Source organism: Staurois parvus, unplaced genomic scaffold (assembly GCF_062004578.1).
Source record: "Staurois parvus isolate SC_StPar_1 unplaced genomic scaffold, SC_StPar_1.0 ptg001432l, whole genome shotgun sequence".
Classification (NCBI taxonomy): domain Eukaryota; kingdom Metazoa; phylum Chordata; class Amphibia; order Anura; family Ranidae; genus Staurois; species Staurois parvus.
Window position 1 is genome coordinate 541,762 of NW_028319228.1, and position 26,816 is coordinate 568,577.

A 26,816-nucleotide genomic window follows, 5' to 3' on the forward strand; every position below is an offset into this window, starting at 1 on the left:
GCTACTTCCTCCGTGCACACCGGCACCACTACTGGCCGTGGTGGTAGGCTGCAGTGGAGCTGGTGCTCTACTCCGTGGCCGTTTGCCTCCACTGACACTGCTGCGACCCTGCTGCCTCCTGGGCAACCCACCGACTGTTTTGCTCGCTGGCAAGCTGGCACCCTCTTCTCCTGATGATGCGGAAGCAATAGCCTGATGACGACGAGGCTGCCAAGTGCGATCAGCCTCATCATCATCAATTAGGGTCTCCGCGTCACTACTAGCCCCCTCGGCTGTGTGTGGGTCAGGAGACAGACCTGTCTCTAGACCGGCTACCGAGCCACTCTCCTCGCCAGTACTTCTTCGCCTGGCTGCTGAAGAGGCGGATGTCTCCCCCCGTTCCTGACCGCACTCTGTTAGCTCTTCCTCACTGTACAGTGGGGCTAAGCCCACAGCATGCGATACTTCACTTGGTGAGGGAACACCAAAGGACAGGGGCAGGTAGAGGACACGTGATTTCAGTGGGCTTGCTCCCGGGCCATGCCAACTAACGGTTGTGTCTGACATACCCACCGACCGTTGGCTGTAGGTGTCAGAGGTGACCTGGGAAGAGGAAGACGACCGAGTCAACCAATCGATGACGGCAGGGTTGTCGGTGGAGACACAACCGCTGGATGACACCGGGAGCACTGGCCTCTGGCTGCGACTAGTGCTGCCTCGACCCCTTCCTCTGCTGCCACGTCTGCTCGCTCCTGAAACATTGCCTCCTCTGCCACTCCTCTGCGTGTTGTCTGACATACTCTTTAATTCAATAGTGGTTGTGAAGCAGAAAGTAACGATTCTGTGTCCCTGAGTAACAATTCTGTGTCCCCGAGTAACAATTCTGTGTCCCCGAGTAACGATTCTGTGTCCCCGAGTAACGATTCTGTGTCCCCGAGTAACGATTCTGTGTCCCTGAGTAACGATTCTGTGTCCCTGAGTAACGATTCTTTGTCCCTGAGTAACAATTCTGTGTCCCTGAGTAACAATTCTTTGTCTGTCCCTGAGTAACGATTCTGTGTCCCTGAGTAACAATTCTGTGTCCCTGAGTAACGATTCTGTGTCCCTGAGTAACAATTCTGTGTCCCTGAGTAACAATTCTGTGTCCCTGAGTAACAATTCTGTGTCCCTGAGTAACGATTCTGTGTCCCTGAGTAACGATTCTGTGTCCCTGAGTAACGATTCTGTGTCCCTGAGTAACAATTCTGTGTCCCTGAGTAACAATTCTGTGTCTGTCCCTGAGTAACGATTCTGTGTCCCTGAGTAACAATTCTGTGTCCCTGAGTAACGATTCTGTGTCCCTGAGTAACGATTCTGTGGCCCTAAAGTCTCTGTGGCCCTAACTCTGTCCCTAATACAGACAGGTCTGTCTCTCTTGAATGACCGGAGGCTAATGGAGAATTCTAAGATGGCCGCGATTTATAGCTCCACCATTACACAGTGCTGGCTGGCTGGCTGCTGATTGGCTAATGCGATCACATGTCATGAATGAATGCATTATGGGTCAGCGCGCCTTGTCTGCGCGCCTTCCCAGAGATCCCCGCTCCGTCGCCACACATGTCGCCGCCATTTTTGGGAAAATTCGATTCGTGCATCCGAAGTTTGCTAATTTTCGGATTCGGCGCGAATCGAATTTTTCCTAATCTTCGAAACGAATTCCACTTCGCCATGTTCAATTCGCTCATCTCTAACACTCTCTATTGTTATGATTGGCCAAAGTTGCAAGCAAGTCACATCAAGGTCACAAGCAAGTCACCAAAATAACATAAGGACATAACAAATGAATCTGATTCTTCTGAAAATATGAAGCGATTCGGAACAAAGAATATGTGAAACAAATCCGAATATATAAAGCAAATTTTTGAAAACAAATCATTCTAACATAACGAACACGACTACACAAAATGATTGACTTAACAAATGAACTTGAAACTAAACAAATTTTTTTGTTGTGCACATCTCTAATTACCAGATAGAGGAATATGTATGCAAATTATTTTTCGCACTCTGCTGTAAATGATAATGAAATTAAGAACATACTGAATGTTTAAAGTAATGTGTTTATTAGATTAAGTTGACCATAGACTTCAAAGTGCAGCTAGATTTACGCACACAATCCAAACACCCTCAGGCACAATTGCACAGATGGTAATGCTTGGTGTGGTTGAATGTTTATGTTTAAGTGGATGCAGATGTTGCCCATTCTGGTTTATCTCAAACAATTGAACAGGTTTTCTGCTCTCCCACACAGTAGATGGTTAGCTATTTACATGAGATTGTCAAACAATGTGGATGAAAATTTCTAGACTGGATGATTTTATTGTTATTTCTATTGGTACATTATATGTCATTTCAAATCTCTGCAGAAAGTCTGCTTCAGATGTGCATTTATGATTTCCTCTGACATGCCCCTTACCCCTTCTCCAGCTGAAGACCTTGCTTCATATTGATTTTTACTTGCTCTGTTTCTGGCCAAAATAACTTGGCTATAGCAAGTGCTGCTGGTGCAGACATGACAGAAGCAGTTAGCAAATGTGAGGAGGACACCTGCAATAGACCAGAAAAAACTCTTTGTTGGTTAATAGTTACTTTTATTAGTTACTTGACAACAGTTTGATACAATGTAAAAGCATTATCCTTTTGCTGTAATAAATATCTTGATAAATGTTCTTTCATAATCTAGATTGCCCTTTCACTTTGTTTCCAATTTAGAGTAAGAGGAGAACTGAAATGTAAAGGAAAATAATGCTTGGGTCCTCTGGAGTAATGGGACCCTGTGCACACAACATAACCTTACATTGTGTGTTACATCTAAATCTTCATTTTTATACAACGTAAAAAAAAAAGAACTTTCTCTGCATAATATTTTAGAGGATTCACTTGTTAATCACTGCTATATCCATCATCATCCCATGAAAGGAATACTGTAGTCTATAATTGTATTAATTGTAACATATAGTAATCTTTTAAAAACATAGGTCATGCCTAAGAGCAAACAACACAAGATGTGTTTTCTACTTAGTCTGACTTGTAAAAAGGAACTCACCACAAGGAGAGATGCAGCACCCAATATTTATTCACAGTCTTCGGTCTAAGTTTCGGCAGGCAAAAGAATGATTCAGTTTCCCCTCTTTCCTATTAAAGGGTTTTTCTATGCTTTTCTCCAAAGGAAGGTGTTACACTACCAGGGGCGGACTGAAAACTCATGGGGCCCCCGGGCAATAAGGGATCATGGGGCCCCTGTGTCCTTGCCCTAACTCAAAAAACCCTATGAAAAACGTACCAGGGGCATCTCATGGGGTCCCCTACTGACCCCGGGCCCTCGGGCAGTGCCCGAGTTTGCAAATGGTCAGTCCACCCCTGTACACTACGCCACTACATTGTGGTTCAGGAAATCTTCATTCTTCTGAAAAACACTAATTCCACCTCATTCTGGACTCCTTTCTGGACTCCTCCTCCCCCAGAACCTCCTAGTTATATATCCCTTGCTTAGGCTGGCCATACATTTTAGAATTTTCTTGAGAATTTTGCTTTACATTTACCAAAAACCATATAATATGAGGTCAAACCTAAACAACACTTTCAATTGTATCTGATTAGGCAGGCCCTTGCACTACGTAATTGAAGGTAAATCTAAAGGAAATTGGGCAGAAATAGGACAGAAAATTGTAAGTAAATTGTATAGTGTATGGCCAGCCTTAGATAGGGTGTTGCACAGAAAAGACCCCTAGCAACCCATGGGTGTAACTACTCTATAAATGAGATGTATACCCTGTAACAAGCCACAAGAATTATCTCCCAGTTGCTCTTTCTGCGTTCTGCATAAAAACTGTAAAGCTAATCGGACTCATAGGTAGTGCATTTCTTTTATAATAGAGAATGCTTATAGACTTGCACTGTGATGGACATTAAGCAAACCTTAGATTGTACACCCCTTGAGGGTTAGGGACTAATGTGAATGTACTATATATATGTATAGCGCTGCATAAATTGATGGCGCTATATAAGTACCTTAAATAATAATAATAATAATAAGAAAACCCTCAAACATTTGACCTAACCCTTACCTAATCTCAAATGCTCATTTATTTCTTATAATTCCTTTACCTGATGCAAGAAGAATAAGTGCCAGAAGTCATCAGTCCCATGTGAAAACACACAGGAGTTTATTTACTAAAGCTGGGGAGACTGCATAATCAGGCTCACTTCTGCATAGAAACCAATCAGCTTCTAACCTCAGCTTGTTCAGTTAACCTTTGGCAATAAAACCTGGAAGCTGATTGGTTTCTATTGCAGTACTGAGCTTGAATTTGCACTGTCCATCTTTAGTAAATAAACTCCACAGTTCTGGCATGGAAGGTAAAGATTTGCCAAATACCTTTTGTTTCCCTATTTATTTTTGTGGTAATTGTTAGAGTGTACAGTAAGATATCTCGTATGAAAAAATAGATTTTAAATTAAAAAAAAAGAGAAGGATTTTAAGAACAATATCAACAGTACTAGGGTTTTTTTTTTCAAATCCCAACCATGGCACCACCTGCCTGGAGTTTACATGTTCTCCATGTGCCTGTGTGGGTTTCCTCTGGGTGCTCCGGATTCCTCCCACACTCCAAAAACATGCTGGGAGGTTAACTGGCTCCTGTCTAAATTGGCCCTAGTATGTGTATGTATGAATGTGAGTTAGGGACCTTAGATTGTACGCCCCTTGAGGGTTAGGGACTGATGTGAATTTACAATATATATGTAAAGCGCTGTGTACATTGACAGCGCTATATAAGTACCTGAAATAAATAAATAAGAGATCAATCCATTCTAAAAGAGATGCCTGCCTTCTTGGGATATTTGTTTGGGGGAGGTTATATTGTATCCGTTATGTGATTTACCATTCTGCCTGCAACATCCCTTCACATCTTTGGTACATATGCTCTTATGCTCATTTTGTCAGTTTTCATTATATGCCCATCTGGTACTGGTATGCTGTCTTTAAAAAGTCCCAGTGAAATTTATGGAGAAAAAAGGAGGATAATTTCCATCGTATGTTGACATTTTGTTTGTTTTTTGTTTTAGAAGAATACCACAAATGGACATGTATACATAGCATTGAAGTAGCAATTGTTACTATTGACAGTTCTGTTAAGCAAAAGAATTATAATGTTTGGGCACATGACATTAATTGTTACTGAATTCCAATACTCACACCAAAGGAAATGTATGCTCCCAGTACACTCCCTGCAATTGTAGCAAAACCAGCAGTCATCACAGCATGGATTTCTGATTTGGTTAAGTGCTCCAAGTATGGCCTAATTAGAAGAGGAGATTCAGTCTGCAAACAAAAACAAGCATCAGTATTATCAAGTAATCTTGGTTGCAGATCTGCTGTAAATTATCTAGCACATAGTGTTAAGTGGGAAAATGACATGTCTTGATATCAATGAGATTGGACTCCCAGATTATGTAAAGCATTTCAGTTATAGTTGGAGCAAGCAGTATAAAACAATTAGCCTACAGCCCCCCAGGACCCCAGCAGCATAAACGTCTTCTCCCCTATCACAGCTGCATCAGACTATCTGAATTTCTACAGATTGTAAAACATAACTTTTCATTTTCTTATCATTAGCAATTTTCTTTTCAATATCAAGCCTTCTTGTATAAAAAAGAACATGATAAGGAATTAAGGCATGATAACCATGTGCTAATTATAGAATAAAACAATTAGAATAAGCGAATAAGTGAGATTTATTCCTTGGCTTTTCAACTTTCAGTGCCTATATAATTATATTGGGAAACCTTTAAAACCTGTCTACTGAACAAAATATAGTTTTTGCAAGTTTTCATATTTAATGTTGATAATGGTGCAAAAAAATGGTGCACCTTTGTGTCTGCAAACTCATATTGTAAAATGTTTTGGTTTTCTACAAAATGAATGCTGGCATTGGTTTTATTTTATGGTAGTCTTGTCTTTTCCCAAAAGACTGCTGTTAAGTTGGTGGTTACCCCAAAATTGCTGGTATGTCTTGCTGTTCCTTGATTTGTAAAGATATTAGTGTTGACATCAATCACACATTTTTGGGTCTCCCAATATAGCTGCAACAGCTTTTGGCATTTCCTAAGAGGGAATGCTTTTATGTTTGCTTTTTTATTTTCAGTTGTCCATCGAGTCTGATATAAACAAATACAAAAACAAGTGTGTGTATATATATATATATATATATATATATATATATATATATATATATACACACTATATTGCCAAAAGAATTGGGCACCCCTCCAAATCCTTGGATTCAGGTGTTCCACTCACCTCCAGGGCCACAGGTGTATAAAATCAAGCACCTAGGCATGCAGACTGCTACTACAAACATTTGTAAAAGAATGGGTCGCTCTCAGGAGCTCAGTGAATTCAAGCGTGGTACCGTAATAGGTTGCCACCTGTGCAATAAGTCCACTACTAAATATTCCATGATCAACTGTTAGTGGTATTATGACAAAGTGGAAGCAACTGGAAACAACAGCAACTCAGCCACGTAGTGGTAGGCCATGTAAAATGACAGAGCGGGGTTAACGCATGCTGAAGCGCACAGTACACAGTAGTCGCCAACTGTCTGCAGAGTCAATAGCTAATAACCTCCAAACTCCATGTGGCCTTCAGATTAGCACAACAATAGTGCATAGAGAGCTTCATGGAACTCCATGGTCAAGCAGCTGCATCCAAGCCTTACATCACCAAGTGCAATGCAAAGTGTCGGATGCAGTGGTGTAAAGCACGCCGCCACTGGACTCTAGAGCAGTATAGACATGTTCTCTGGAGTGATGAATCACACTTCTCTGTCTTGCAATCCAATGGACGTGTCTGGGTTTGGCAGTTGCCAAGAGAACAGTACTTCCCTGACTGCATTGTGGCAAGTGGAAAGTTTGGTGTGGGGCTGCTTTTCAGGGGTTGGGCTTGGCCCCTTAGTTCCAGTGAAGGTAACTCTTAAGGTATCAGCATACCAAGACATTTTGAACAATTTCATGCTCCCAACTTTGTGGGAACAGTTTGGGGATGGTCCCTTCCTCTTCCAACATGAACAGTACACAATGCAAGGTCCCTAAAGACATGGATGAGTGAGTTTGGGGTAGAGGAACATGACTGGCCTGCACAGAGTCCTGACCTCAACCCGATAGAACAACTTCGGGATGAATTAGAGCGGAGACTGCGAGCCAGGCCTTCTCGTCCGACATCAGTGCCTGACCTCACAAATGTGCTTCTGAAAGAATGGTCAAACATTCCCATAGACACACTCCTAAACCTTGTGGACAGCCTTCCCAGAAGAGCTGAAGCTGTTATAGCTGCACAGGGTAAACCCTAAGGACTAAGACTGGGATGCCATTAAAGTTAATGTACGTGTAAAGGCAGGCGTCCCAATACTTTTGGCAATATAGCCATTCAGGGGGTGGTGGATGCCCCTCCCTATGTTCTTCTGTCCCAATTAGACGTGAATACAAGGTCAGGTATCAGGCCCTACCTTCTTGATCAGTTTTAAAGGAAACATACAGTAAGAGAAATACAGAAGCTGCCCTTGTTTATCTCCTTATGACAATGCCCGTTGCTTGGCTGTTAGAACATGATGGCATCCATTTGACAACAATTTGAGATGCTTCTGAAATTATTTGGTGCATTTGACCTGCAATTAAACTCTGTATGACCTACATTTGGCCTGCTTCAAGTGGGTTTCTCTTTCACATATATTTGTATGAGAATGGAAACCCGTTTGAAGTAAATAAAGTGTACAAAAGCCCAGGGACACAGGCCCTTTCTGTCTTCAGCACTCTGACACTGACCTGGAACATGAATGTAGATCAGAAAATTCATAGTGGAGTCACAACTCCTGATCTTGATACTTGTTTAAGGCAGTGAGGAATTATTTCAAGAATCGAGTCAGCCTGACAGCCAGAACAGTTTTTTTTTAAGAGTGATGTAAATGTTACTTGAAAGACAAATAGGTAAAATGTAATAAATGATTTAAAAAAACATAAATGGCTTACCTGGCCCACAAAAATATTCCCTGCTGCAACTAGAGATTCTGTTGGAGTTGTTGCCATAGTTATTTGCATTACCCATCCAACCTTCAAAAAGAAAAAACAGTTAAGCTGATTTTATAGCATTTTACTGTCAGCCCAGGATATATTGATGAGAATTTACTAAGAATGGAATAGCCAGAATCTGGAGCAACTGTGCATGGCAACCAATCTGCTTCTATTGTTCATTTTCAAAGCTTAAAGTCTTACTAAACCCACAATAGCAAAATCAGTCTGTATATGCAGCAAATCATGCTTGTTACACTCACTGTGGAACCTAAGGGGTTAATCCTCCACATTGTGTAAAAACGCTGTTTGATTCTGACATCTCTGATCCTCCCCTTCTTCCCGTGTCCCCGTCTTATCTCCTGATAAGACATATTGTGTGGAATCACTCTGCACATGCTCACTTTGGTGTGTATTGCTAGAGAGGTTTTTTTTTGTTTGTTTGGAGAGTGTATTTGATCAGCACAGGGCCAATGAGCACTGTCCAGACAGAGATCAGGGGTCCTGCATCCTTCTACAGCAGAATGAAAACTCCTCCTACAAGCTTTAACATGTGCTCGGCTGGACACTGATAGAAGTCACAAGACTGCTCTAGCTGCTGATGAGAAAAGGTATTTAGCAGTTTATATTTACTAAAATAATTGCACTTCCATATTCTGTGTACTGTGGGAGACCAGATATAGTGAATGCAGACTCCTGGGTTTAGTAACACATTAACTGAATAGGCTAAAGTTAGAAGCTCATTGGTTACTATGCTCCAGAATGTGACTGCTTCTGTTTTAGTTAATTCCCCTCAATGCAAAATTCCTCCCACTCAGTCTTGTTACCAGGATCCAGGTGGCACTAACAATGTGTTAACATTATAATAGAAATTTTTCAAAACAATTGAATGATGTAACCATTAAAAATGTTATTCGGCCTAAGCCTAAAAAAGTATAAGGTAATTATACAGAACTAAATGTTCCTCCAGAAAAGATATACAGATAAATAACAGAAATGAATATTCACCTTTTTAATAAGCCATTGCATGAAGCCAAGAAAATATAGCATTGACATGACCGTGCTGAAGAAAATCACAATCGGCAGGACCTAAGTGATGACAGTCACAAAACAGAAGCGGAAGTTACATTTTAGTCTGTGTATAGTATGGGATCAGCTTTGGAACAAAGGAATTTGTAGTCTTTTTAATTGATTGTTTTTTTAAAGATCTGCTGTATATGAATAAGGTCATCTCAACAAGTTTAGCTCAAGAGCCATTCTCACATTAGTTATGTGCCTGTTCATTTGGAAGTAGCAATGTTATAATGCAGAAATTACACATGTATTGTTTCGGGGCAATTAATGCAAAAGGAAGTTAAAATGTGAAAAGCTAGCTTTGTCTTTCACCCATGATTTTCAGCAACTAATGTTACTACAAATAGACAGTAATCATTCTGCAATTTTCCCTGTATCAGTTATGCTTTAGGTGGAAAGCTTGGCAAAGTTATTTGCAAATTAAAGCAAAACTTGTTACATTTTATGCTACCACATATAAAACAAATGATAAGCAACAACAACAAAAAAAAAATCTGTGAAAAATACTAGTTATGTAGCTAGATGGATGACTTAATTTGGGCATACTAGGGATAAAGAGAAGTTAATACAGATGAAAAAAGTAGGATTGTGTAAGTCTTACCTTAAAAGCAAAAAAATGGTCCAGATACTTATCACCAAACACAAATTTTGACCCTGTATCTGAGTATTCCAAAAAGGTCTAAAAAATGATACAAAAAATGACAGTTTATAGGAAATACACTTACATGTTTACTGATTCAAGTGCATTCAATTTCACTTTGTACCATCAACTGATTTGTGTCAACACAATACTGAGTCGGATTTGCATATCTTCAATTTTAAAGGTGCACTTCATTCCAAATTACAGGTGAGTCTTGATGTGCATACAGAAATTTTAACCACTTGCCTCCAGAGAATTTACCCCCCTTCCTGACCAGACCATTTTTTGTGATGCAGCACGTGTTACTTTAACTGACAATTACGCTGTCATGCATCACTGTACACAAATGAAATGTGTGTCCTTTTTTCCCATAAATAGAGCCTTCTTTCAGTGGTATTTGATTACCTCTGCAGTTTTTATTTTTTGCGCTATAAACAAAAAAGACCGACAGTTTTGAAAAAAATATATATTTTTGAGTTTTTGCTGTAAAACATATCCAGTAAAAAAATTTAAAAAAATCTAATTTCTTCATAAATTTAGGCCAAAATGTATTCTGCTACTGTACACCCTGCCTAACCAAGACCGAATATTATGACCCAAATATTAAGAAAACTGACCCTTATAGTGGACTATTACACAAGCCTACCTATAATGCCATATGAGACATCTGAGTGTTGCTCGGACTAGCTTAAAACAGTGTGACCTGATGTAGTTGCAACTGTTCCATCCCCCCCACCGTTTTTTTTTTTTCTCTCCATCTCTCTCCCCTCTCCCTCTTCTTCCTCTCTTTCTCGCCCTCTCTTTCTCCCACTTCTTCTTATCCCGCATCCTTATCACTACTTTCTAATTTCTTTGAGTTCAAATGATTCTAGAATATTAGCTGTCCTACAGGTATAATTGCAGCTCCTCAGCCTCCGCCCCTTAGGGGTAGACACCTGATTATCTGCTAAGCTCACCCCCCTATCACATCCTACCACATCACATTTGTTCTTTAACGGGGCTCATATGAGGCTTGGTTGATAGCATTACCCTACTTTATGTTTATATTTTTATATGCCTGTCCTGGTTTGGAACCTGCTCTCTCCTGTTTCTGGTTTACGTCCTTTTGTATAATTCTATGTTACTTGACAACATTATATGTGTTCCAGATCTACACCCCGTCTGTGAAACGGGCAACTATTAAGCTGTGTCTATGATCTGACTTTAACCTGTATTTGTCATTACTCTGCTTTAATTTTTTTCAATAAAATTGTTTTTGGAAAAAAAAAATGTATTCTGCTATATGTCTTTGCTAAAAAAAAAAATCCCAATACGTGTAAATTAATTGGTTTACGTGAAAGTTATAGAGTCTACAAATGGCGGTATATATACTGGAGTTTTTATTTATTTTTTTTATACTAGTAATGTCAGTGATTAGCTTTTATAATGGGACTGTGGTGGGCATTCTGACACTGGGTGGGACCTGACTAACTGCCACTGACATCCCCAGTGACAATAATACAGTGATTGCTAATAAAAAGCACTGACACTGTACTAATGACACTGTGTAGGAAGGGGTAAAAATCTTGGGAGATCAAAGGGTTAACTGTGTGCTATGCGCTGCTTAACAATATGTGCTGTGTGTTTTACTAGGGAGACATGCTGCTTTGTATTTCTCTGCTGTGATCTCAGAGTTAGGAAACATACTTTGCAGGGGTGACTTGCCAAGATAGTGTATTTTCATATGTATTTGCAAATGTACGCATCTAAAACCTGTTTACCCTAAAATAATGAAACAGTTTATGGCTATGTAAAGCCAACATTTCATAGTCCTGATATGTGTCTGCTGTACCATGTACTTGTATGAAAAAGTATCCTGTTCTCTTTGTATTTCTTTCTTTGTGTGAAATACCTGGTGTTTCTGCAATACCCTCTGCATTCCTATTAAAAACTGACCACACTAGCCATGAGAACACAGTGCGGTCAGTTGTCTAACTGTGCTGGGAGCTAATCCAATGATGGGAGCTAATCCAATGCTTGTCCTGACATGCCCCCTTTTCACAGCCATTCACTGGGAAGATCAGTATCCTACTGTTTCTCTTTCTCCAGCACTCTGAGCTCCTTATGCAGCTGAAAATAGTGGGTATGTGATCACTTATAAAAAGGGGAAAAATGGTATTTAAAATGTTTTTATATACTGTATATAAACAAATGTTTTGCCTTTCATTTCTATTTTAAACTGAATGGGTTGTCTTACAAGGTGAGGGTTTACATATATTCTAAGTGTGTTTTCATGCTGACTAGCTGGAAAGTGTGCTGGTAAATATTTTGTATGTTATGAAAAAAAGAAAAGGAAGGCACTGCCAGGGAAAAATCATAATTTACAGATAAAAACACATGTAATGGTTAAACTTGCACATGTAAATAGCATACATGCAGCCTAAGTCCTCTTTAATTTGTCACTAGCTGTTCTGTGATGGATCATTACGGCCTGCTTGTATGCCACCATTCTTTGCTTTATATTGTGACATTCACTTGGCTGGCAGTCATGGCTGAATGCTGAAATCACTTAACGTACATGCCATGTGCATGTTTTTGAAGAGGTATCAGCTAAGCATTAATTGACAAAGAAATCTGTTGCGGAGTTGCAAAAGATTACTGAATCCCTGTCATGTTTTCTCTCTGCAATTCTATCATCATGTTCAGCATCACTGAAAGTAGAATTACAAGGGAGCAGTCTTTGGCACCAAGATTTTGTTCCATCAATGTTTGGATCTACAATGGCAATTGTGCAATCACTTTTTTTCTGTTTGAATCGCTGTATAAAACAGTATTAAAACCCTTCATATAAATTCAAATATGCCAGCATACACCCTTCTTTGTGTAATATTAATCACACATTTATGTGATATAATTGTCATAGATTGACTTTACTTTTTCATGTTACTAGCACATAAACATTTTTTTCCATACGGTGCATGTTATAGGTCCATAGGTATGACAAAAGATCAATTATATTGAACTCATTAATTTACTATGCTATATAAAGCTTGTCCTCATTTAACAAAGTGTTTGCTACTCCCCCCAAAAAATCATGCTTTTTAGGCTCCATGCACACTGGGTGTTTTAATATTGCTGGTAGCGTTAGCTGTGTAAAGTCACGTTAAAAAAGTTTTTTAGCCGTGTTTTTCCGTGTGAGCGTTTTTTACCTTTTTTTTATTTTACAAAAAAAAATTTTTTTGCTCCAAAATAAATGCTGGTTTGCTGCATTTTACCACGTTTTACAGCGTCAGAGTGTTTTTACAGCTAATAAACTCCTCTAGAAACCAACTAGTAGACTAAATGTCACAATTTTTTTTTCAGGCTGCCAGTGTTCTGTAATACCTGGTTGATCCTGCCTGTGCCTCTCCTCCTGAGTGTAAACTGCACACATTATGGACTTTTAAGGTGTATTCAATGTTTTCACCGTTGTTGCATAATCACATGGTTTGGATGCTTTAATTCATATTGGCACAATTTTATGACATAAACTGACCATGCCAGTATCATCTCGTGGTGTGTACAGGCACACTGTACAAGAGCACAGTGGGGGAGATTTACTAAAGCTGGTTCACTTAGAATCTGGTGCACCTGTGCATGGTAGCCAATCAGCTTCTAACCTCAGCTTCTTCAATTAAGCTTTACCAATTGTGATAGATATTTTGGGCCTACAATAATTTTTAATATTAATGTGAACTTCTGATAGGGGTCTCAATTTCTGTAACTTATCTGTTGCATCACCTCAACACCCCCCTTAGAAGGTTTCCTGTAGAGGTTTATGACAGTAGGGCCATCAGGCTGAATAAGCCCTGGAGTCGTCATTTCTAACACCTCCTAGGGAGTATTGTCATAGATTTTGCTGTGGGAACCCGGTTTTCAAAGGAGGTATGCTTTGCTTTGGCCCATCCTAAATTCCATATGATGAACTACAGTTGGCCAATGTCTTTCACAAATCACAGAGCCCCCCTTTGAACAGAAATGGCAAAATACCAGAACCTGTTGAAGGGTTTGACTACCTGGAATGGAGGGGGGAGGGGGTATAAAGTATGACATTGCTCACATTTCTGCCTCTTTGTCCCCTTGCCTCTTTGGAAGACCAATCATCAGGATGTCTGTGAAATGTATTATTCTATGTTTCCTTTCTGTATTTCTTTCCTGTAGTCTTTCTTTGTATATGTAAAATTCTGTATTTGCATTGTAATATTACTACTTTTAAAGTTATGCCGGCTACTATTTATTTTGTCATAACTGATTAGTAGTCAGCTTCTTTACTGTGTAAATAAATTAGATCTTTCTTTTTGCCCAGTTGTTATCATTTGGTATTAACATTATTGGTTTTAGCCACATCAGGATTGGCTAAATTCATGTACTGTATAGACAAAAGGTTATAATCACATTACATTTATAATCTTAGATAGACCCAAGTGAATAGGTGCGGTAGGAAAACCGCCAAAACACAATAAAACCTGGAAGCTGATTGGTTTCTATGCAGACTTGCACGAGATTCTGAGTGAACCAGCTTTAGTAAAAAAAAACCGCAGTGTGCCTGTACCTTCTGTGGTCAGTACTAATCCAACACCCCCTGGCCATCCCTCCTGGTTTACATTATTGGGGATTTCCCTCCAGCTGCTTCTCCCCACCATCCACTCCTCCCCTCCTGTGTAGCTGTTGGGTGTGCTTGTCTTGTAAACGGGGACACCCAGCAGCAAACATAATTTCCTCAAATGATAGTGAATTCCCCACTGTGTACAAGCCCACCAGCAGGTCCATGAATCTCTTAGGAGCACATGACCTTCTCTTTTAGGCATAAAATACATTACAGGCAAGTTAATAAAATAAAACATGGATTAGGAACATGATAAAATTAATCTAATGAAAAAAGGTTTTTAACTCTCCTTGAGTTTACAGCTACTTTAACATCATACATACATATGTTTTCATATTAAGTGCAAGCATGCTGTAATCTTAACAGGGAACAATTACAAGTATTTCTTACTACTCAAAGAGATCACTGTACTCCCTCCAACAATGCCCTCATCTACTTCTCTCTGCTATCTTTGTTCAAAACATAATCCAGGGTCGCTATCTACTTCTTGGAATGATTTGAGATGTTGTCTGCAGCTCAAGGATTATTTTATAATGTTTAAAATAAAGCTGAAAATTATACTGTTGCTTCATACTGTGGCATGTCAGGAATTTATTCATGCTGACTCAAAGTTATTTAGAGACCCACTTCTCAACACACCTGTGCTTAACATAGAATAAAGCAACAGGTTTGTTTTTAATGTCCCTTCTCCAGCAGACCATACCATTTCTTTTTCTTCCACCACCACTTTATTTACTCAATAGAAGCAAGGAGAGAGATTGTGTAAGCTCTCAGTTGCTGTAATTGGGGCTTACACAGGGCTGAGGACTTCTTCCACTTCTGTGAGAGCGATGGTGCTTGGTAAATGAAAGAGGAGAGTGGAGATAAGGAAAGGAAAGCTAATCACATGTTCCTGCATACCTGGAGGAATTATTTTTTCTTATCTCCCTATGGCTGAATACAACAATGAGGAAATAAACAAAAGATAAGTATATGCTGCTGGGAAAGCCCCTTTGGGGGCAAAGAACAGGTTTGCTTTAATGTGCATCTGTGCCCAGGCTAATGACATCTACAGTGGATATAAAGTCTACACACCCCTGTTAAAATGTCAGATTTCTGTGATGCTAAAAAATGAGACAAAGATAAATAATTTCAGAACTTTTTACACCTTTAAAGTGACCTATAAACTGTATAACTCAATGGAAAAACAAACTGAAATCTTTTTTTTTGGGGGGGGGGGGGTTGTAAACATAAATAAATAAAATAAAGTGGTTGCATAAATGTGCACACCCTCTTAAAACTGGGGATGTAGCTGTATTCAGAATTAAGCAAGTTCAGCTTTTCTAGTTGGTCTTTCCTGACATTTACTTAGTCACATCATACAGCAAAAGCCATGGTTCGCAGAGAACTTCCAAAGCATCAGAGGGATCTCATTGTTAAAAGGTATCAGTCAGGAGAAGGGTACACAAGAATTTCTAAGGCATTAGATATACCATGGAACACAGTGAAGACAGTCATCATCAAGTGGAGAAAATATGGCGCAACAGTGACATTACCAAGAACTGGACGTCCCTCCAAAATTGATGAAAAGACGAGAAGAAAACTGGTCTGGGAAGCTGCAAAGAGGCCTACAGCAACATTAAAGGAGCTGCAAGAATATCTGGCAAGTACCAGCTGTGTGGTACATGTGACAACAATCTCCCATATTCTTCATATGTCTAGGCTATGGGGTAGAGTGGCAAGACTGAAGCCTTTTCTTATGAAGAGAAACATCCAAGCCTGGCTAAATTTTGAAAAAACACACCTGAAGTCTCCAAAAAGCATGTGGGAAAATGTGTTATGGTCTGATGAAACCAAGGTTGAACTTTATGGCCATAATTTCAAAAGATATGTTTGGCAGAAAAACAACACTGCATATCACCAAAAGAACACCATACCTACTGTGAAGCATGATGGTGGCAGCATCATGCTTTGGGCCTGTTTTTCTTCAGCTGGAACTGGGGCCTTAGTCAAGGTAGAGGGAATTATGAACAGTTCCAAATACCAGTCAATATTGGCAAAAAACTTTCTGCTTCTGCTAGAAAGCTGAACATGAAGAGGAACTTCATCTTTCAGCATGACAATGACCCAAAGCATACATCCAAAACAGCAAAGGAATGGCTTCACCAGAAAACGATTAAAAATTGGAATGTCCCAGCCAGATCCCAGACCTGAATCCGATTGAAAATCTGTGGGGTGATCTTAAGAGGGCTGTGCACAGGAGGTGCCCACGCAATCTGACAGATTTGAAGTGTTTTTGCAAGGAAGAGTGGGCAAATATTGCCAAGTCAAGATGTGCCATGCTGATAGACTCATACCCAAAAAGACTGAGTGCTGGAATAAAATCAAAAGGTGCTTCAACAAAGTATTAGTTTAGGGTGTGCACACTTATGCAACCATATTATTTTAGTTTTTTATTTTTACTTCCCTCCACCTAAAAGATTTCAGTTTGTTGTTCAGTTTATAGGTTACATTAAAGGTGGAAAAAGTTCTGAAATTATTTATCTTTCTCTAATTTTTTTACATCACAGAAACCGGACATTTTAACAGGGGTGTGTAGACTTTTTATATCCACTGTACATACAGTGTACAGCCTTGTGTTCAGTAGTGAGATGAGAACTTCTTGTCTCACACCCATAACAAATGTCAGCCTGAGTTGTGCTCAGTTAGGCAGCTAGGCAGCTTTGTATTCTCTGAATAAATAAAAAGCTTTCTCTGATTGGCTGAGGCAGGTGGATGATGTCACAATCTCTGCCTACACCAATCAGAGGAAGCTTTGTATTCATTCAGAGAAAACTTGTCTCACCGCCGGAACACAAGACTGTATATTGCATTATACTGTGTATGTAGTTAAGGTTTTATACAGTTTATATAGCACCAGCACCTGCTAGTGTAGAAAGCAATTTGTTTTGGCCAGCTTGGCCCAAACAAACTAAAGTGACAGTTAACCTAAAATTCAGCTTTAAATGAAATCTGTGAAAATGTTATTATTGGACCTGCCATTGCTGACTAGATTATAAAGGTGCAGGTTCTAGGGCCGTCATAGGTAATCAGTGACCTGGAACAGGTTTCTAGTGCAAAAGATCAGACTTTTAAGATTTTCCTGTCTGAATGCTTATTGCAGGTCAGGGACTCACTAGTTAATGAAGCCAAGACAAGGATGATAGCCCTGGAGCTCACCTCTTTAAAAAACAAGTCAGCAACAGCAAATTTTTAATTTTTATACTCTCAGGTTTTCTTCAAGACAAATCAAACTTGGCCAGTCCTGGATATATTTATATATAAGGGTAGGCGGGCTGCTCCTTGTTTCATTTTCTTTTCACCTTTCACTACTATATAGCCACATAAACAAGATACATTTTTCTTTTAATTATACTATATTGCCAGAAGTATTGGGACACCCCTCCAAATCATTGGATTCAGGTGTTCTAATCATCTTCCTGGCCACAGGTGTATAAAACCAAGCACCTAGGCATGCAGACTGCTTCTACAAACATTTGTCAAAGAATGGGTCGCTCTCAGGAGCTCAGTGAATTCAAGAGTGGTACCGTGATAGGTTGCAAAGTCCATCCATGAAATTTCCTTGCTACTAAATATTTCTCGGTCAACTGTTAGTGGTATTATAATAAAGTGGAAGCAACTGGGAACAACAGCAACAGCTGAAGCACACAGTGCGCAGAAGTCACCATGTAAGGGAATTCCTGTGAGACGGCTGGCGAATAGACATGTGCATGTGCACAGAAATGCGTGATCGCGCACACGCACGGCGAAGATTGGCACCAGACAAACTATTTAAAAGGTGCCTCTGCCTGTGCTGAGTGCTGACTGGTCTTCAGCTGTTCCCCGTTTCCTGCTCGTTCCTGTGTGATTCCCTTATTGCTGACCCGGCTTGTTCGTGACCTGACTCTTGATTACTCTCTTGCTTGATATTTGTTCTTGACCTCGGCTCTGCTCCTGACTTTGGCTTGCTTATGATTTGGTACCTCACTGTCCGCCCATTGATGACCCCGGCTATTCCTATGACATTGCTCCTGTCTCCCACCCCAGCTTCCTGCCTTGCTCTGGTGCACGCCTGGCGATCTACCATACCAGCATATCGCTACTGTTCCTGAATCGGTGGTCCATCAGTCTTTTAAGGACTCCAGCTGCAAGTGCTGCAAACAACATCTGCTGGCACTCTTGTCCCCCTGGTCCCTAGACATCCTCTGTTCCACTTCCAGTGGGGTCAGGGCTAGTGACACAAGTGAGGCCGACCTTGTCATCTCAGTTACGTGACACAGCAACTGCAGTGGTGTAAAGCACATCGCCACTAGACTCTAGAGCAGTGGAGACCTGTTCTCTGGAGTGACAAATCCCGCTTCTCTGTGTGGCAATCCAATGGATGTGTCTGAGTTTGACGGTTGCCAGGAGAACAGTAACTGCCTAACTGCATTGTGCCAGGTGGAAAGTTTGGTGGAAGGGGATTATGGTGTGGAGTTGTTTTTCAGGGGTTGGGCTTGGCCCCTTAGTTCCAGTGAATGGAACTCTTAAGGTGTCAGCATTCCAAGACATTTTGGACAATTTCATGTTCCTAACTTTGTGGGAACAGTTTGTAGCAGGGGTGGACTGACCATTTGGAAACTAGAGCACTGCCCAAGGGCCCGGGGTCAGTAGGGGGCCCCATGAGATGCCCCCCTGGTACCTTTTTTATAGGCTTTTTTGAGTTTGGGCAAGGACACAGGGGCCCCATTATCCCCTATTGCCCGGGGGCCCCATGAGTTGTCAGTCTGCCCCTGGTTTGTAGCTGGTCCCTTCCTGTTCCAACATTACTGCACACCAATACACAACGCAAAGTCCATAAAGACATGGATGAGCAAGTTTGGGGTAGAGGAAAGTGACTGGTCTGCACAGAATCCTGACCTCAACCTGATAGAACACCTTTGGGATGAATTAGAGCGGAGACTGCAAACCAGGCCTTCTCGTCCAATATCAGTGCCTGACCTCACAAATGTGCTTGTGGAAGAATGGTCAAACATTCCTATAGACACACTCCTAAACCTTGTGGGCAGCCTTCCCAGAAGAGTTGAAGCTGTTATAGCTGCAAAGGGTGGGCCAACTCAATATTGAACCCTATGGACTAAGACTGGGATGCCATTAAAGGTTATGTGAGTGTAAAGGCAGGCGTCCCAATACTTTTGGCAATATAGTGTATGTGCTATACATTTCTTTATTATGCAAGTTTTGGGGAATATGCAACCACAATGCTCAGAAAAAAGGAATTATAATAGCAGCTTAGATGGAAATGATGACTTCTGCTTGTATCTATGGCGAGTACTTTGCCATTTGCATTGCCAGTAATAAACCCTAAAACAATGGGAAGCTCTTACCTGCACTTGTATCCCAAGCCAATCAAATGCATCGAACCCTGGCTTCGTTCTTAGAATTAGAAGTCCTAGAAGAAACTGTAGCCCAATGCCCCAAAAAACTTGTCGCCAGTTAACCTAAATAAAAAAGTGGCGTTACGAAGAAATGCTTCAATAAAAAATACAATTAAATATTAACTTTTGACAACATGTACATTATTTTTAGTTTGTGTATTAAAAGTGTGCACATGTTCATCTTGGTTGATATCAGTCATTTTCAGTATAATATATATGGTGTATTTCTCTATCTCTAGTTTCCTGTTGGACCAGATACAATCTAGGTTTGAGATTTCTTCACTAGGGTGTGTGTGCTAGGAAGAGAGAAATTTTATTTTGCTGCAGGAGCCACGTGAAATGCTAAGCTGATTTTGCATTTTTTTTTTATAGTGCTAGACTTTAGGCCTACACCTGGTAAGATTGGGATGACAGTTTATATACTTAGAGGTGGACAGGTATGATTGTATGTGTTTATTTAACAATTCATTAATAAAACTTGCCAGAAGCATCAGAACCAGGGCACCATGATTATTGTTGTGTTTACCAGAAATTACAATATATTGTGACAGAAGCACTGAGAAAGCCTGTTTGGCGAGCCGAGGGTGTGGTGTGTACCTGATGTAATCAAAGTTGATTAGACTAGTGTTGTCATTGGTCCTTTTAGAGAAAGAAGCTTCCTTCACAAGGCTTTTCAGAATTATTGCAAACCTCGGGGAAGCTGGAGCACGTTGCTCTGCTCTTTGACAATGAATAAAACTACCCACTTAAAGCTGTTTTCCCCAATAGACAGCAAAAGCAAGGTTACTGTCATCACAATACACACACATTAAATAGACAGGAAAATGTAAATCTTCAATACAACAAGCTTGACCTAGCAAGTGTGTGTATAAGTATATATATATATATATATATAATACAGGGAACAGCACTTTATCTGTACTAAGTCAGCAAGATCATAGGTTCATTTCTAGTTTTTTTCCCTCCAGGAACCTGAAACATCTCCCTTGCAGTGGCGTTGCACTCACAATGCAAAAAGTTAAACTGCTTTGACCCTCAGCCTGTGTTCACGGCTGGAGCTGGCGGCTTTACTAGTATATGCGAATACCTCCTTAGTGTCAGGCATGACGCATGGCAATGTCAGTGTACCTATGATGGTTTTTATTAATAAATAATCAATTGTTTTAGGCTGTGAAGCCTTCTTTTTCATTTTTTGACATGTTGACCACTGTTCTGGAACTGTGTGAAGCTTGCAAGCCCATTAATGAAGAGAGTGTGGATCTATTAACCCATCGATGGCTGTTTAACATTGCATAGTGCTCCAATGGAATTGGAAGTGGACTGCATTGTGGATGATACCTTTTAAAAGAACGCATTTTTACTTTGTATTTTTTTTAAGTTGTGTTGAAACAGGTGAGTCATTTACTTGAAGAGGTGAAGGACACTGTGTGCTTTGACATCACACCTTTATGCAAAGAGAATATATATATATATATATATATATATATATATATATATATATATTGCACTTGATGGTGGACATTAAAGACTTTATTTTTGTTTATTTGTATTTAAGAATAATTATTATGGACACGTTGTTTGTGAACTGAGCTGCACAACATTTTTGAAAGTGAATATTTTGTTGATACATTTTATATTGTATTATTTTAAGCCCTGGTTCACACTGGATCTGAAATTGTGCGATTTCACTTGAAGGTGTGAGATTTCAAAGTCAGATGGTGGTGCAACTTCGGGTGCGACTTGATAATGGACATTAAGGACTTTATTTTTGTTATTTTGGATTTAAGAATACTTATTATGGACACATTGTTTGTGAACTGAGCTGCACAATATTTTGAAAGTGAATATTTTGTTGATACATTTTATATAATTTTATTTTAAGCCTCAATTCACACTGGATGCGCCTTGGAAATCATGCAACTTCACTTGAAGGTGCACGATTTGAAAGTCAGATGGCAGTGCAACTTCGGATGTGACTTGATAGACATCTCTGCGACTTCATGCACAGATGTCTATGCAAGTCACACCCCAAATTGGGCAAAGGTAATGCAGGAACTACTTTTCTAATTGGTGTGTCTCCGGATTAGAACAGTTCCTTTGCCAATCATTGGATGCAATTTGTCATGTGATTTGGACTGTCACAATTCGCATCATTGCGAACCAAGGCTTTCACTTTTTCTTCTTTTAGTTAGTTTAACACTTGATATTTTGAGCACAGTCATATGTATATTTGTTTTTTGCACACTCCACAGTGAGTTTAGTGATTGCAGCTGGATAATTATTTATTATATCTTTGGAGCGGAGGTTTTTATATTTAAATTACATTAAAATGTTTTCTTCATTAAATAAAAAAGAGGATTTACTTATCTGCTATGTGCAATGATATTGCACAGAAATCACCCTTTTCTGCTCCTCAGGCAGTCCTCTGCCAGGGCTATCAGCTTTTCCCTGCTCTGGGCACCTCAGCAATCTTGGTGGTAAGAAAGCACCTGTGCGTGTGGGCTCCTGATACACAGAGCGCTGGTAAGCCCAGTCTCTCCTCTTAGGTGCATGACTGACAGCAGCAGGAGCCCATGGCTCAGCTTTCCTCAGTTTCACCTATGAAAGCTGTAAGGGAGGGGAGGGGTGTCTGGAACAGTGACAGGAGCAAGGTAAGTGTTGGGGGGTGGCAGATATTGATGTATTTTTTTACCTTGATACTGGGAGAGAGGTCAAAAACATATGGACTTTAGAACCACTTTAACTACCCATTTTGTCTAGGGGACAGTGAAAGCACTTTATTTACCTGATCCTCCACACCCCTGGCACATGGTGGTGAGTTGCCCTTTGGCTTCTACACATCATGTGCAGGACTATGAACCCTGTATCAGTTTTGATGACACTAGGGGACCATAGACCACTGGAGCGTGGGGGAAAAGAGGCTGCAGGGACCAATCTAACAGCACAGAGGTTCCTACATGAATGGAGGATCAGGTAAGTATGTCTGCTTTACCAAATCCCTTAGAGTCCTCCTACCTAAGCTGCCAAATGCTGGTAAAAAAGATCTGTGTAAATACCACACTGCAAACTTTCTTGGTCACATGATTTTAACAGCTTAAAAGTAAAACAGGATAATAATTTGTTCCTTTCGATTGTAATGAATGGATCAGTTTCTGTTTATTTCCAGATATTTATTTCATACCTTAGTTGGGTGTTTGGAGAACACAAACATTAGGAGAATATACATCACAAGGCCACCAAAGGAAATCAGCTGATTGCTTCCCATTCTTGCAGTATCGAAAATAAGCCACAATATAATGCCAACAACAAGGCTTATCCATATTACCCTAAGGATAAGACGGCAGGTGTAAAATGCAACATAGCCAACATAAATATTGAAATAATAATTATGATAATTCTGAGAGACAGCATATTACAGAACTTCAAGCGGAGCTAAACTGTATCTGAGCACCACAAACTGAAAACAGTATTTCTTTTTTAATATTCAACGCAAACTCACTCATTCCTCTATGTCTCCATGCATTATTTTGCTGAGAAATCATTTTGAAAAACACCCCCTAGCATTTCTGGCCATGGCCATCTTGAGCAAGGGCAGATGATTTATGCAGCATTTACTTCCTGGAATCCATCTGCCCTTACCTCAGGTATGCAGGCAGGAGGGTTTGCTTAGCTGATAAAACCCCTCCACTCCTGAAGTCTCCTAGACTGTATGGCATTATTTGACTATGCAAGGAAACCAGGAATTAACTGAAGAAATGTAAAAAAACTTTTAAAACAAGCAAATTTAATATACCTTCCTATCTGTTTACTACAGCTAGCAGCATAAGCATTTAAAAAGAGTTAATGTTGATTGAGAGAGTTTAGTTTCGCTTTCAGGTGTACATGTGGGCACTAATTGTGTAGTAATCATAAAAGGTAAACCCAGCAATAATATTTAGTTACCATTTCATCCAGAACCATTGTTTCTTGAGAAATGCTCCAACCGGGGAGAAGAATTTCACAATTTTGCCTTCAAATCTGTCAATGAATAAATCCCAGCATACAAAAAAGATGACCAGTACAGTAAGTACAAAGAGAGCCAATGCTCTTCTGAAGTTCAGCACACAAGCTGCAATCACCAATGCCAGGAAACCTGAGGAAAACACAAATGGCTCTAAATTCACAGAACTACCATTCACATTTTGGAACAATGACTAAAACAATAGAAAGAACTGTGATATATGCAGCAACCAAATAGTCACTATATATAAAGAAGATTTTGTATTTACTATATACTTCTAGGTCATAGAATGAAAGATTTGGGATATCCCCTACCCTCTCCTTGCAATAACATAGATGACACCAGTGTCATATGACCTGTGCTCCTAAGGGCTTGCTCATGTTAGAGGGAGTTCTTTCATCCATTTTGCTATACTCTTTAGTACAGCCAAGATGCATCTAGATATAACAATATATTTTTATTGCTTGGTCACTAAAGTGCTGCACTCAGGTATGTTGAAAAAATGTCTTGCATGCTAATATTTTGGTATGGGCATTTGCTATTACCCATTTAATGGAGTCATTAATAATTCATGTGAGAAACAAGTCCATACATAATTATCAAATACAGCTGTTCTATGTACATATTATATATGTAGTCCAGCAGTCCATCTGGTCTGGTGGGCTGATCTAGAACCTGGTTTTGTAAATGTTATTGATAGCCCAACAGTGAAATGTCCTTGCTATAAATCCCAAAGCTCTTCCAGACCACCTAGTGTTTCAGCTACAGCTGTTGCATCCTCCATAGTATTAAATAATGAAAACATTCAACAGGGAGATTGGGATTCCCTCACAAGGCTATTGCAATTGTTTAGATCAAGGAAATCCAATGCAAAAGGCTCTCATATAGAGTCCCTGAGACAGAGAAAAAAGAATCAGTTGGTTAAAGGCTCCTAAATCTATCAAACACTAAGTTTATTAGATTTGAAGACTATACTTTCAGGGATCATTTCTATAGTTCTTGACTGTCGAAATGCACTCAGAAGTAAGTTATTCATTTTGAGTGGACTGATCCTTTAAGTATGTACACATACATTTTTAAAGCATAAGCCGGTTGCCAGTTTTATTACAGAAACAACATGATCAGGTAAATGAAATATATACTGTTTGTAAGTAAAGTGTATTACAAATCATTCTTTTGGAAGGAAAGCTACTGTCTAGCTCAGTGGTATTATATGCTTACCTGCCAACAAAATGCTATAGATGACATATTTAATTGTAGTTTTATGTTTCCTGCAGAAGGTACATGCAGCATCATATTTCATTTCAAGGCAACTGTGAGGAAAGATATAGGGAGATGAAAGAGACATAAAGTGAACAGTGTTGACTTAGCACTGCTTATAAATGATACCATGCCGGTTACGCTTTGGCACTTGCTCTCTGCTTTGATACAGGCGCTCAAGTGCCTTGTGTTAAATATGGCAGTGCTATCATTACTGAAGTAATGTTATGGATATCTGCATCCATCATTTCAATGTTTTAGGGATTTATTTTAATATGGGGCTTTTGGTTAACATCCATAAAAGAATATAAGAGCAATGGGAGATCAATTAAAAACATCCACCCAACCATAGGGGCCTGTCCATACCAGTGTGTTGTGGTAATCATGTGTGTTGTGATAAACAGCCCCCATCTCTTTGGACCAATATGAAACCCAATGGGCTTCCAAAGCCCCCCAAGGCACTAAAACTAGACATGCCACATTTTTAATGCACTGCGCTACCGCTCACAGATTGCACTATGATATGCTAAAATGCACGTGCATTGGGGTACCATTCCAAATAAATAACTTCGTACTGTGCTTGATGGGTCACTGTGCATTGTAGTACTGCATGGAGAAAACTTGGTTTTTCCATGTGTTACCACAACACACTGATGTGAGCAGACCCTTAGTTTCATTGCTGGTTTCCACTAGTGCAACTTCTTGAGTTGCACAAAAACATATGACAGGGGAAATCACATTATTCTCAATGGTGCCTATTCTTATCATTGTGCCTTTGGAAAAGGTTCCTGTACTTTGGTGTTCGGCTTACAGTTCGGCTTGTCCCCATAAAATATGCAAAGTCGCATCATAGTCAGTCTACATAATCACACTGACAATCGCATCAGAATCACATTGCGGCAGTCTGAATCCAGGCCTTAAAGAAAATTTTGTAGTTATTCATACAAATGAACTGCTTCACTGGCTGCACTTTGAAATTGGCAAACCTTTTCCCTCCTGTTTCTCTCTAGGAAGAAAGGTGCTCAACTTACTGTAGGCAGTTGAATGATGACTACACAAAGATTGTATTTTAAAGTTTATAGCCAGCTTTAGCCACTGTGCTATGTAATGGCGGTACAGAAAATTGTTGTCACTATATGAGCCTATTTGAAGCAACTACTCCAAAAAAAATGTTTGTTGGATTGGTTTATAAACAGATTTAAGACCTCCAACAAAGTGATCAGTTCTGCTTTCTTCTTTTCGAGCAGAGTCTACTCTGAGGAACCAGCTCCTGTCATTAGTGGTGGTGTGGGAACCAAAGCTTGCAGAAGAGTATCTGCTATTTTTCTACTTATTTGATGCAGATAAAGTTACATGCCTGCCAAACCTTATACTAAACAAGTCATGATGGAAAATGGTAATTTTGGCACAAGAATATTGGTAGCATTAGACCTGGAAGCAATGAAGAGTATCATTCATTTTCTTCACAGTGAAATGTAGTTTGTAGTTTTCTTTGATGCTTTTGAACTATTGACAGTGTCTTCAGCTCTAAAGGTATAATCATTAATCAACCGTAGAGTTTCCATGGTGGTAAATTCATAGCTGACTCTCTTGTTCTAGTCTGTGAATAATGCTGCTGACCATATATTGCACCATTTCAGAGAGTACTTGAATTCCCTGCATAACAATGTTTTTCTTGTATTGCTTGTACACAGGGGCAGA

The 26,816-nt window shown here is 39.8% G+C and overlaps 1 protein-coding gene and 1 pseudogene across 1 annotated transcript in view; one reads left to right on the forward strand and one right to left on the reverse strand.

Annotated features, from left to right (window-relative positions):
* The window catches only part of SLC28A3 (solute carrier family 28 member 3), a 92,412-nt gene that overhangs the window by 25,061 nt on the left and 40,535 nt on the right, over positions 1–26,816 (reverse strand). The window contains exons 4-12 of the mRNA XM_089662091.1: positions 25,077–25,168; positions 23,798–23,987; positions 23,037–23,181; positions 19,805–19,918; positions 9,758–9,835; positions 9,091–9,171; positions 8,044–8,124; positions 5,216–5,341; positions 2,435–2,565 (exon numbers count right to left, since the gene is read on the reverse strand). Of these exons, the coding sequence (XP_089518217.1) occupies positions 2,435–2,565; positions 5,216–5,341; positions 8,044–8,124; positions 9,091–9,171; positions 9,758–9,835; positions 19,805–19,918; positions 23,037–23,181; positions 23,798–23,987; positions 25,077–25,168 (1,038 nt within the window). The remainder of the gene's footprint in view (positions 1–2,434; positions 2,566–5,215; positions 5,342–8,043; positions 8,125–9,090; positions 9,172–9,757; positions 9,836–19,804; positions 19,919–23,036; positions 23,182–23,797; positions 23,988–25,076; positions 25,169–26,816) is intronic.
* Positions 24,821–24,901, forward strand: LOC149436002 (small nucleolar RNA U3; annotated as a pseudogene).